Source organism: Phocoena phocoena, chromosome 10 (assembly GCF_963924675.1).
Source record: "Phocoena phocoena chromosome 10, mPhoPho1.1, whole genome shotgun sequence".
NCBI lineage: Eukaryota > Metazoa > Chordata > Mammalia > Artiodactyla > Phocoenidae > Phocoena > Phocoena phocoena.
In genome coordinates, this window is record NC_089228.1 from 31,380,454 (window position 1) to 31,393,704 (window position 13,251).

The following is a 13,251-nucleotide window of genomic DNA, read 5'->3' on the forward strand; positions in this document are numbered from 1 at the left end:
TTAAGGCTGAACAAACGTGCATATATTCCCCAAATTATCACTAGAACAGAGTATTTTCCAAGTGTATTTCTCCTTAAAAAAAAAAAAAAAATCCACGCAAATAGTTGTCTCTAAGTCTTGTTCCCAATAGCTCAGTGGTTTTATAACAAGTAAAAATGGCGTAAATATGTAAAAAAAATATATATATATGTGTATATATTCAAACTGATAGGCACTGAGCACACAGGGCCTCTCTTCCCATGTATGTATCAGTTGTTTGGTTTGGGTAGTTATCGAATCAAAAAAAATGAGTTATCTGGCCATTAGAATTCAGAGTAAAATACCCATAAATTTAATGTTATAAATAATTTGGTGTACCAAGAAGCCTACTTTAGGCCACCATAATATTCAGAATTTCAACATACTAATTTAAAAATTACATGAAAAATTGCAAGCAAATTATTGCTTACAGTAGAATAAAGTCACAATTTTATATCCTCTTTATAGACAGATACATTTTATATAATTTAAAGCAATGACCCTACAGCTGTATTCTTGCACTTCTGCTGTTTTAAGAGGTAAAAAGGAAGAAAATGGTTCTGGTTTGTCCCCAGCATGAGTGTGGTGCCAGCTTCTAGAGGGAGGACGGTGTACGGACTCAAGAAACGCTCTCATGGAGAAGCTCTGGCCAGACCTGGCACGTACAGCACGATGGCTGTCACCGCAACCAGGGCAGCCAACATGGGCATCCAGGGCCAGGGTTTCTGTGTGGAAAGAAACCAAGAGTCAAAATCACATTCTCCCTTCTTTTTTCATACCTATTAACCCCTTGGTTCCAGAGAGTCCTGAATACTTAACAGAATATTAGAAAAACTTTATCTTTGCATAAGAATACATTTTAAAAAAAGAAAAAAAGGTGAGGGAGTGCAGGTGTGAGGAGAGCCATAATAGCAGGAGCTGTTTTAGAGGACCATTGTGTGGAAGCCGAATACATTGCAGGAAACTCTTGGGCAGTTTTCAATTTTCTTTGAAGCCTAACAGTGACTTCTCTAAGAAACTCTTTGAGTTCAGCCTGTTTTATTTACTCCGGTATCCACATATTACAGCTAACTGATGTCCATAAATGCCTGGAGTATGTTTCTGCCTAAAATGTTTATTTCTTGATAAAAACCAGACTCACATGTTGGCATAGTTTTATATAAGGGACTGGTGGGTAAGGTGATAGAAAGAAAATGGTCTAAGCTTTGATCCTCTAATCTTAAACCACAGAAGACAAAATCAGAAGGGGTTCAAGATGGCAAAGTGATGTTAGGGACCCTGCTTATCTGATGCTTTTGGTAAAGACCATGTCCATGGTAATAATGCCACGTGATCATCTCATATGCTCTACTAACCGGTATGCTTGTTGGAGGTGAGCATGGATGGGCTGTTCTCTGTTAACTATCAGAGGGCTTTACAATATCAATTTGCTTTGTTTGAAAACTTTATTTTCACTAGTGTTCTGAGTTGTATTGAGAAAGCTAGCTTTTAAAGAAATATTGTGATGTTGTAGATCAGGGATCAGAAAGACATGGGACAGGCTGATACTCTCACAAGTAAATGCATACTGAGGTTGAGATTGTGAGCCAATGGTCCATTATGCCACTCTCATCCTTTTTCACCTTCTTAGCCACAGTGTAATATAGGCAAAGGGTTGAAACAAAGAAACTCTACACCATGGAAAAGAAGAGGGAAGGGGGGGTGGGAAGAAAGCTTGCTGAAAACTTCAAAGAGGCAAACTCTTCATTTCTCATTCAGAGCTGATTAAACATAGAATTGGGAAGGGGGTACTAAGCTGCAGCAATTCACAGTTTACTCCGGTTTGCTAGAGACAAAGACTCAGTTAAAGGCAGCATATTAACATCTGGTTAGGTTGGAATTAATTCATGGTTAGCTTTACTACAAAAGAAACAAGACAATATGTTATATGATTAGTTGATCATTCAGTTCATTTGTATGACACAATACATAGCATACTAAATGAAGGGTTTGCTTCAGGTAACAAAATACCTGTGTGGTTTTGCCATGCACTATATTACAAATATGGCACAAACAGGTGACGGGAACAAACAGACAAGGACTCAACAGTAGTGCTTGTACCTTTCTCTACCACAATGGACCGAAACACCAAAACAGGAAAGCCAGGAATAGGCCGATGAATACGGCTGGGACGGGTTGTAATATGGAAGGCTAAAGAAGGGAAGGGATATTAAAATCATTTTATGCTATAAAAAAATCAGATAAGATGATTTAGAACCCAGGGGGGTGGGAGGGAGGGTAGAAAGACATTTTAAAGACATCTAATACAATCCAGAATGATGGACTGTAGTATGTAAGTTGGCAAACTACCAGTTTAAAAGGAACAGCTGGAGGCAATGTGGGTGTCCCTAACTCCCTAATGAAATGTAGCGCGTTAAGACAGAGCAATGAAAATACCTCACCAGCTGATGCTCTGCTTGACAGTACATTATTTTTGTTCCATACTCAGAAACCACTATTTGACAATGTACTCCTTTGGAAATGGCTAAGGTTTATTTTATCCCTCTATCAAAACCTTTTTTTTTTTTAAACCAAAACTCTTTTGCTTGAGATAGTATTGCTTTCAAGCTTAAAAATAAATGCCCTGTGATGCATGGCATTTATTTTTCTAAATCAAGCAAGAGATCTGACACAACATATGAGAAACATTTAGTATATAAAGACAGGCAGCTGAATCTCAGGGCTTTCAGTGATGTTACAAGAATATAAGTAATTTTTAATTTCATTTCATTATTATTATATTTTTGGCTGCACCACGTAGCATGTGGGATATTACTTCCCCAGCCAGGGATCGAACCTGTGCCCCCTGCAGTGGACGTGTGGAATCCTAACCACTGGACTGTCAGGGAATTCCCAGTAATTTTTTAAACTGGAAGGGAATTACTAAAATGAGTGTTATTACAGAGTAATAAGTCATTACCATAAGTCTAATGTCATAAAAATAGGAAATCTACACTTAAAGTAAATTATTTGCATAACTATAAATAATAATAGCAACGTTACTTTCAAATAGGCTCTAAATCACATAGAGGGATCCATTCTGATTATCCTAGATGTCTTCATAGGTTAATTTAGTAGAAGGTAGACTGAATTTCCATCATCAGAGAGATATGAATTAACACAAAAGAGAGAAGTAACCAAACCATTATGATCTGATTTCAGAAGAGTTCTGTAATTGACATTTTCAAAATAAATGCAATCCATTTTTGCTTATCATAAAGCCTCCATACCCAATTCATAAATTTCTGAAAGGCTTCTACCTAAGCAACAAGTCTTTATTAAAAAAAAACAAACTAGGACTTTCTTTAGCAAAGAACAGTTGGACACAACTCATAAGCATTCTGAGTGTGACTGTGTAACTGGATGGCCATGCAACATTACTCTTTTGTACTTGTGCTGCAAGTTAAGCAGAGTGCCTTTCTCCATAGGAAGTATGCGGCTCATGCCCACTGCAGTGTCCAAGCCATGACAGGGGTTTGGAATAAGTCAGAGCACAATCAACCACACTGAACATCCATCAATTAGGGCCCACAAAGGCAATGATCATTAAAACGTATAACACAACATTTATTTAGTACAACATCTTTTAAAAGACCATCTGCCTCTCTAGCAAATAAAATACAAATTAATATTATTAAGCTCAATTTATACCAAAATGTTCCAATTTCACACACACACACCCCTAGAGAAACTCACCAAATACTTCCTAATACTTATAGGAGGCCCAGAAGACACTAAGCTTTTTAGAAATGTGCTTTAGTGAGAACATTATTAGTACAAAATGAAAACCATCATTAAGTCTCCATTTTTTGATACAGCCAAATGCTAAGGAATCGTCATGTATCATTCTTTCTTCAGTGGGTCCCTGGTGGTATAGTGCTTTGTTTCCCAGAGGGGGAAAAACAAGAGCCAGATGAAGCCTTAGTGACAGAACTTCAGATTCATTTGGGAAAAGCTGACAGTTCTTAGGTAAATTATCTTTTTGCAAACAAGGCTCTTCCTCCAGGTAGTCCTTAGGCTCTTCTAGGTGTACAGGTTAAAGGGGCAAATTCTTACTCAAAAATCTGACAGCCCAATGATTCCATCATGGAATTTCATAATGAAAAGCTTAGTTCACGTGTACTACAGGTCTTAGTTTCTCAAATCAGTAATAAAGTCCTCTGGAGAATCAATTGCAGGGCTCTCACCTGCCTCTCAATCAAGGCTAAGCCAAGTTTGCAAAGACTTACATTATTTCCTTTCTCTCGGAGCAGCTTCAGGTTGTCTTTACATTGTTTGAGCTCATCTGTGATTGATTGTTTTTCCTGCTCAGTCATTTCGAACTTCAACTTCAGTTCTGAGAGTACAGTCTGTGTCTTTTCATACTAAAGGCAAAGAAAAAAGAGTGTGCAGACTCAACTTAAAATGGGTATGAAGTTATGCGTCTAGTCAGGCTTATACACCAGACCCTGTTTAGTCACCTGCAACACCACAGTCAAGCCTTTTTGTTATAAGGAGAAGAATCACTTGCACTAATAATAAGAAGCCTTTAATGTTTACTTGATTCTAGGTAAGAATTTTGTGGCCCTGGTGTTAAAAAAAATTGAGAAGTCACCACTGTGTCATCTGTTTCTAATATAAGGGGTCACTTTTTCCACTAAGAGAATTAGAGGAGAAAAGTAAAATTCCAAACTGAGCAAAAGAAAAGCAAGTGAAGAAAAACTCCATAGCCTAATTAAATGGTAAGGTTAGGAAGTCTGAGTTTATATCCTGATAAGTAATGTCAGCCAAGCTATTTTAGTGTTGAAGTAAAAAGTATTAACTCTCATTAGGCCTCCCTTTACCCGGCATCGTTGGGTATTAAAGTGTTCTGGATAAGGAATTTCTAGGCAAATGAAGCAAAGAAATATATCTAAGGCACCAGTCACTATGATTGGGACATTTCTATCTCTCTATTTAAGACTTATAAGCATCAATTACAAATAATTTTAAAAAATCTGTTTCTGATATTTTTCTATAGTGAAACATGCCACTTCCTGCTCTGGAAAACAGTTCACTATATATAATATGACTTTCAGACACACTACCTAGCCCTTGAACATAGGTCAGATTAATGCAAAACATGGTATGGTTTGCCCCTACTTTAAATGCCCCAGAAGGCAGGAATGCTAGACTGGTTTCACTTCTAGATATTGCATCTTACATGCAAGCTGGGCTCTCAGTCAAAGAGCAAAGACTGTTCTGCTGCTGGCTGTGCCTTTGTCTCAGCCTCCACTGCCCCACTTTGCCATTTCTGAAGGTTTTAGAAGGAAGAAAGACAGACAAGGGCTGATTATAAAATAAATATACCACAGGTCTGGCATACCAGAAAGATTCCTCCTCTTCCCTAAACACAGCCCACGAGGTTGGAAAGTCTATAGTTCCTTTCCGCCTGTATCCTAGAAATTTCTCAATAAAGGACACATTTATATGGTGCTTCTGAATAATCCAAACACCTTGGAGTGATTAATCAGGAGCTCATCATTATGCACTCCAAAGATAAATATTACAGATGCAAATGTATAAAAACATTAATCAGAAGTGGTGGAGGCAGGGGGTTAGGGTCAGCAGCGAGTTCACCATAAAGTGGGAAGAAAGACACGGGTACAGAGAGGGAGGTAAAATATGAAAGGAACTCTCTGTTACCTAACAACGTTCCCAGAACAAGTCCGGGTAGTATGCCAGAGAAGGAACTAAGGAGTAAGATTCATGGACTTCATGACAGCTTTTTTTGTGGGGTCTGTGGACTTTCTTCCAGAGGCAAAAGGTTACCGGCAGGTTGCCAAAGCAAACTCAGTGTACCTAGACTAGTCTCTGCACTAAGTCTCTTAGAACATAATCAATTCTCAATGATATGATTCTTAACAGTGACTAATAAAGAATAAGTGAAATGTGATTTGCTGACCAAAATTTTCCCTTATTTTCCTTTTCCACCATTCTTACATCCAGCCTGCCCTTTATACCAAAGCACTTAATCGTTTCTCTGTTCCAGGAGTTGTGAAGAATGACAGGAAGGCAGCTTAGTCCTGAAGATCCTGCTGTTTACCTTCAGCTTGTGAGTGGGTGGGAAGGACTCTGGCCCCAGGGCAAGATGGTGAAGCCAAACAACTTTCCTGAGTCAGTCTTTGCAGGGTGGACTTGTGTGCTCAATGTTTTATGAATTCTCAAATTACAGATATTCCTACTAAATCAAAATATATAGATGCTTTCTTAAGTCAAATATAAAGATGGTATACCATTATTTTTCTCAACACTGAGGATTAAATTTTACTTTTCTCAGGTACTTTTTCTTTTTTAAATGTTCAAACAAAAGCTGCCACATATATAAAATTTAATTGTCAGAACAAAGGTCACCTTCTGTAGCCTTAGTGTCACACCTCCCTTGGATATCATTTTGCTCCATCTTGCTTTCTAACTCAGAGATGAGAAATGAGCTCAGTTCTGATTAAGAGGGAAATACCACACAATATTACCAGCACCTTTGGTTCTTCTTCACAAAAATAATCATATCTGGGCTTGCTTAGTTTGTAATATTTTAACCTGTGACAGTGCTGAAGGTACATAATCATTATATTGTGCACATTATGATTCTATGAGAGAAAGGAGAAAAAGGGGAAATGTTGAAAGGGAATATATGTGCATTAATAAAAGGTAGTAATTCATTTGCAGTGGATTACACAGATATAAGAATCTCATTAAAGAAGGTTTTAGTTACAGACTAGTATCTAATAGTTGACATCAGGACAAACGGAAAGAAAAGCAATTTCACATCATAAAGGAGCATGGTATGGTGACTACACTTCATTTCACAATGAAAACATTGAACAAGAAAATAGAAAAGAAACATACTGACAAGATCAGACATATTTTTAAATGTGCTGCATTTAATGCAATCCAAAGGCTACCAACAATTTAGATGCTGTGACAACATGCCACTGCCATTTGTGGGAACAGTTAAAGCATTTCGCACTGATTGCTCAGTGACCAAAAACAGGCAAACAAATAATGCAACAAAATGGCTAACGCATTCAGAGTAACATACAACAGAATTATCTTCCAACCACAGCATTCTTCCCAGATTTTGAAAGAATTATGGCATGTGGACTGGAAGGACACAAAGTGCTTACAGTATTAAATACTAGTATATTTACTTTGGCACAAAATTTGTGTTCCAACCAAATAAAATGAGGTTTCTCCCAAAATACATATCCTTAGCAAGAAGATAAAAAATGAACATATTACAAAATCAATATGGCCACATGTGAATAAAAAATGTTACAGTTTTTTTCTTTAGGAACAAACATGAAGACAGAAGAACAACAATCATGTCCAAGTTCAGGATACTACAGGGAAAGAAAAGTGCAAAGGAAAACTACATTGATTAAACAGATCTTCTAAAAACAATTTTGGGAAAATTTGTTATTTAAGACAAAGAGTTGTCTTCAACTTCCTTCTGTTTAAAACAAATCCTTCATTTAAGAGGGTCTACAACTGGGGTGAGCCCTGCCGGGTAGATGAAAATGCATCAGCCTTCTCCATCCCCTAAGCTGGCCAGAAGTCAATGCAGGGAATAGTATAAGGCCAGTAGGACTGATCGCAGCTCTTATTGCCCCACCCTCAACTTCAAGGCTCTGCTCAGGAAAAGCCTGGGTGGGGTCTCTGCTCCAACATCAACCCTCACCATTTTAAACACGGTTTTTCTTTTTAAAGCCACCAAAAAAACGGTCACAGAACATGTGTTTGGCTGGCTGGGTATGAGCTGAGTTTTCTCATCAGCAACTTTTCAGGCCAGTGTCACCTGAGGGGTTTAGACAGCATTATGGTGTGGCCCCAGTTAGCTTTCCAAAAGTATTCTAAATTAAATACGATACTGTCTTTGAAAGATAAACAGTGAATTAAGTAATCTGGTACAAAGGACTTCTCATATAGGTCAACTAACTGGTAGAGAAAAACTTTCAACGTAATTTTGTATATTTATATTTTTGAGACCAAAGCTTACTGATGAATTCTCTATATATGGATCATGATACACAGCTAGAAATCACCAGAGATGCTCCCAGTATCAACTCTGTGACAGGTAATGCTTCCTTTTAGTTCTAACTAGCATGAATATCTGATTTGCTTTTGGCTTTAAGTCCAACCATAATTGGGCTCATAATGTCTTTTCGCTTTACCTCTTTCTGTACATCCTTTGCTTGGTTTTCAGCCTTACTGAGAAGAGTTTTTAAATCAGCTGAATCCCGAAGATGCTGTTCTTTCAAGGATCCCACTTGATTCTCAAGCTCTTTCCTAGTCATCTGCAGGATGCTGAGATCACTGGTAAGCTCTAAACTCTGCTTCTGAGAACTGCAACATAAATATTGACAGTTATTCATGTAGAAATCAGACACAGCAGGAAGTCCAATTTCTTATACATTTTACTAGGAGGGATGGAGTGGATTTCAGATGAGGAAAGAAAAGTGTAAAAAAGAATGATATTTTCAATAAGTAAAAGCATTAAAACACTAAAACAGTGAAAGTTTAAAGCTGTGTCCTATTTTCAGATAATCAAATACACACACAGTTTGAAATTGTAAAAATAGAAGGTGACTAGTATATTTTGTCATATCACATTATATTAACTGTATCATAAAAAGATTCAGTGTAGGTCTTCTACAGGAAAAGAAAGCACATATTCCAACTATTTTCTTTAAGTACTTGACAAATAGGATGGCAGACAGAAACTTAAACCTTAGGAGCCACTTCCAACTTAAGTAAAGATAAACCTACTGAAATGAGAAGACACCAAATTGGGGAGGAAAGCACAAGACAAAGAACCAGGAGTCTGGGTTCTAGACCCCAGATCTGCCACTATTTAGTTGTGGGATGTTGAGCAAGTCACTTAACTGGTGCCATTTCATTCTCTGAGTTAGCATTTCCTGAGCTCTGAGATCTGTGCCAGGCACCATTCACACAGACACAAATAACACAAGGAGAGTCTCAGTGCCCTCCACTGTCAAACAAGAAGACAGAACTCAATAATTTCTGAGGCTGTTTTCCAGCTTAAATTCTATGATTGCTGTTACAACCTGATGTAAAAAAAAAGTCCCATTTACACACTAGGAAAACAGCTTGATAAGCAGGAATAGAAATTCTTTGTTCAATTCCTTCTACACCATGGACAACAAAGAACAAAAGACCTGTATATTGAAGCTGTGTTAAAGAATTTGACTCCCATCTGCAACAGAAATAGCTAAAGGAGGATAAGGTTTTCGAGACATCCTCTCAGGATGGATCATAAGACTCAGACTCAATATTGTAACTGAAGTACTAGAGTATAAATCCCATGCTGATTAGATGCTAGGCAGATTGTAGGGTGTAAGTGTGATGTTGTCAGGGCAATATAGCTAGGAACTATATGGCATGTAAGACACTGTAAAGGGAGACTAGCTTCTAAATACTACTGACATGCTGGGGGTGCTTAACAAATTAACTTAGAGAACTGTTAAATCAGAAAAGTTTAAAAAACAGAATTAATGTCTTAAATAGTTTTTGTGAGCTTAGACAGATAACTTGACCAATGATCGAATATATTCCACGCTTCTGGGGCCTAAATTATTAAACCATATGCTTCTAACTCATGAGGAGTTCGTAGGATTGCTTTTCAACATTTAAACAAAATTTGAAGTAATTAAAAAAAAAATTTTGAAAATGACTCTACTACCCAAAGCAATCTACAGATTCAATGCAATCCCTATCAAACTACCACTGGCATTTTTCACAGAACTAGAACAAAAAATTTCGCAATTTGTATGGAAACACAAAAGACCCCGAATAGCCAAAGCAATCTTGAGAACGAAAAAAGGAGCTGGAGGAATAAGGCTCCCTGACTTTAGACTATATTACAAAGCAACAGTAATCAAGACAGTATGGTACTGGCACAAAAACAGAAAGATAGATCAGTGGAACAGGATAGAAAGCCCAGAGATAAACCCACGCACATATGGACACCTTATCTTTGATAAAGGAGGCAGGAATGTACAGTGGAGAAAGGACAGCCTCTTCAATAAATGGTGCTGGGAAAACTGGACAGGTACATGTAAAAGTATGAGATTAGATCACTCCCTAACACCATACACAAAAATAAGCTTGGGCTTCCCTGGTGGCGCAGTGGTTGAGAGTCCGCCTGCCGATGCAGGGGACACGGGTTCGTGCCCCGGTCCGGGAGGATCCCACATGCCGCGGAGCGGCTGGGCCCATGAGCCATGGCTGCTGAGCCTGCGCGTCCGGAGCCTGTGCTCCGCAACGGGAGAGGCCACAACAGTGAGAGGCCCGCGTACAGAAAAAAAAAAAAAAAAAAAAAAAAATAAGCTCAAAATGGATTAAAGACCTAAATGTAAGGCCAGAAACTATCAAACTCTTAGAAGAAAACATAGGAAGAACACTCTATGACATAAATCACAGCAAGATCCTTTCTGACCCACCTCCTAGAGTAATGGAAATAAAAACAAAAATAAACAAATGGGACCTAATGAAACTTCAAAGCTTTTGCACAGCAAAGGAAACCATAACCAAGACCAAAAGACAACCCTCAGAATGGGAGAAAACATTTGCAAATGAAGCAACTGACAAAGGATTAATCTCCAAAATTTACAAGCAGCTCATGCAGCTCAATAACAAAAAAACAAACAACCCCATCCAAAAATGGGCAGAAGACCTAAATAGACATTTCTCCAAAGAAGATATACAGAATGCCAACAAACACATGAAAGAATGCTCAACATCATTAATCATTAGAGAAATGCAAATCAAAACTACAATGAGATATCATCTCACACCAGTCAGAATGGCCATCATCAAAAAATCTAGAAACAATAAATGCTGGAGAGGGTGTGGAGAAAAGGGGACACTCTTGCACTGCTGGTGGGAATGTGAATTGGTTCAGCCACTGTGGAGAACAGTATGGAGGTTCCTTAAAAGACTACAAATAGAATTACCATATGACCCAGCAATCCCACTACTTGGCATATACCCTGAGAAAACCAAAATTCAAAAAGAGTCATGTACCAAAATGTTCACTGCAGCTCTATTTACAATAGCCAGGACATGGAAACAACCTAAGCGCCCATCATCGGATGAATGGATAAAGAAGATGTGGCACATATACACAATGGAATATTACTCAGCCTTAAAAAGAAATGAAATTGAGCTATTTGTAATGAGATGGATAGACCTAGAGTCTGTCATACAGAGTGAAGTAAGTCAGAAAGAAAAAGACAAATACCGTATGCTAACACATATATATGGAATTTAAGGGAAAAAAATGTCATGAAGAACCTAGGGGTAAGATAGGAATAAAGACGCAGACCTACTGGAGAACGGACTTGAGGATATGGGGAGGGGGAAGGGTGAGTTTTGACAGGGCGAGAGAGAGTCATGGACATATACACACTAACAAACGTAGTAAGGTAGATAGCTGGGGGAAGCAGCCGCAAGGCACAGGGATATTAGCTCGGTGCTTTGTGACAGCCTGGAAGTGTGGGATGGGGAGAGTGGGAGGGAGGGAGACGCAAGAGGGAAGACATATGGGAACATATGTATATGTATAGCTGATTCACTTTGTTATAAAGCAGAAACTAACACACCATTGTAAAGCAATTATACCCCAATAAAGATGTTTAAAAAAAAAAAAAAAATTTAACCATCTGCCAGATTCCAATTAATCATATCTCAAAAATAAGGGATCAAGTCTGAATCTTTAAAGTATCAAAAATTCCAAAACAAGGATAATTTAAGATAATCAGTACTGGAAACCAAATATCAGTATTTCTTGCTTGAGAGAATACGAAACTAAATGGATTCACCAAGATCCAAATGTATCCCAAATATGAAGAACTTGAGTGTCGGAATCATCTTACACACACTTTATACCAAACAATTTGCCCACGTGTTCTGTCACACAGATGAGCAGTTGGTACATACACATACACAAACGTGTGCGTGTGTGTCTGCGTGAGAGCATCCATTTATTTGTTTGTTTGGGGCCTTTATTTTGTCCTTTTCATATTTTGAAATTGTTTTCACAAACTTTTACATAAAAAACAAACATTTGTTTTGTTCTTTATTATTAGTTATCTTTAAACATTCAGAAAGTAATACACATAGAAAAGACTATGGAAAGATATGACACTGGAAGAGAAAAAAATGCTTTAAAGATACTGATATTGACCACATGATGTTGTAAGGCGTTTTAGAGAATAAGTCAGCACATCTTGCTCCTTCAACTAGTTCTTGATTTTTAAAATGTAAAACCGATATTAAAGTTGCCTTTGTTTTTTTTTTTAATTGAGGTCCTGTGAGGTTAAATAACTTTTTTTTTTAAGATTTTTTTTTTTTTTTTTGATGTGGACCATTTTTTAAAGTCTTTATTGAATTTGTTACAATATTGCTTCTGTGTTATGTTTTGGTTTTCTGGCCGGGAAGCATGTGGGATCCCTGACCAGGGATCAAACTCGCAGCCCCTGCATTGGAAGGTGAAGTCTTAACCACTGGACCACCAGGGAGGTCCCGCCTTTTTTAAATAAGAGATATCTAGTCCTTTCGTTATCATTTTTCCCTAAAGCTTGTTTTCTATGGAAACTGACCTTGGTCACTGAGTTTTTGCTAATCTTAATGCTCTTCAGGAGTATAAATACAAGGCTAACAAGAGAGTAATGACTTCCATTTTTGGTGTACTCTGGGGAGGGAGATGGATTAAAGAATGGCTTCAATAATAAACACGTACTACTTTCATATCTGAATTAGAATGTAAACATTGTTTAAATAAAAAACATGGAATGGATCAAATTTTTAAGGAAGAAATAAATTTTAAACTATGCAACAAGTGTTGATGAGAAAATAGGACTCCACTAAATTTGCTGGAATAAATCTATTATATTCATTGGTTTGCCTGTAAGGTAATGGATGTTAGAAAGATTTAATTGGTTTTAGCAAATTTTTGATCTCATATATTGTTACTTTTTATATAACCTTGTTTGAAATTCAAAAGCTGGATTTGTATCTTTCAACAGTATCAATTCTTTATCATAGCCATCTCCTGATCACCCTTATAAACAGAAGGGATCATTGGCAAGAAAGAAAAACAAACTTGTATTTGAAATTTATTATGATTTAGTTTAAAGGGCAAGTTCAATCATA

General features: G+C 37.4%; 1 protein-coding gene across 20 annotated transcripts in view; it reads right to left on the reverse strand.

Annotated features, from left to right (window-relative positions):
* Window positions 1-650: 650 nt before the first annotated feature.
* Window positions 651-13,251, reverse strand: part of SLMAP (sarcolemma associated protein) — a 150,339-nt gene continuing 137,738 nt past the window's right edge. For 12 of the 20 annotated variants that reach the window (XM_065885825.1, XM_065885817.1, XM_065885821.1 and 9 more), the window contains 3 exons: window positions 8,250-8,421; window positions 4,287-4,421; window positions 2,125-2,208 (listed from right to left, as the gene is read on the reverse strand). In XM_065885825.1, the coding sequence (XP_065741897.1) occupies window positions 2,125-2,208; window positions 4,287-4,421; window positions 8,250-8,421 (391 nt within the window). Of the gene's footprint in view, window positions 744-2,124; window positions 2,209-4,286; window positions 4,422-8,249; window positions 8,422-13,251 lie in introns of those variants that run through there. The other 8 variants (XM_065885824.1, XM_065885816.1, XM_065885812.1 and 5 more) reach the window with 1 other exon arrangement.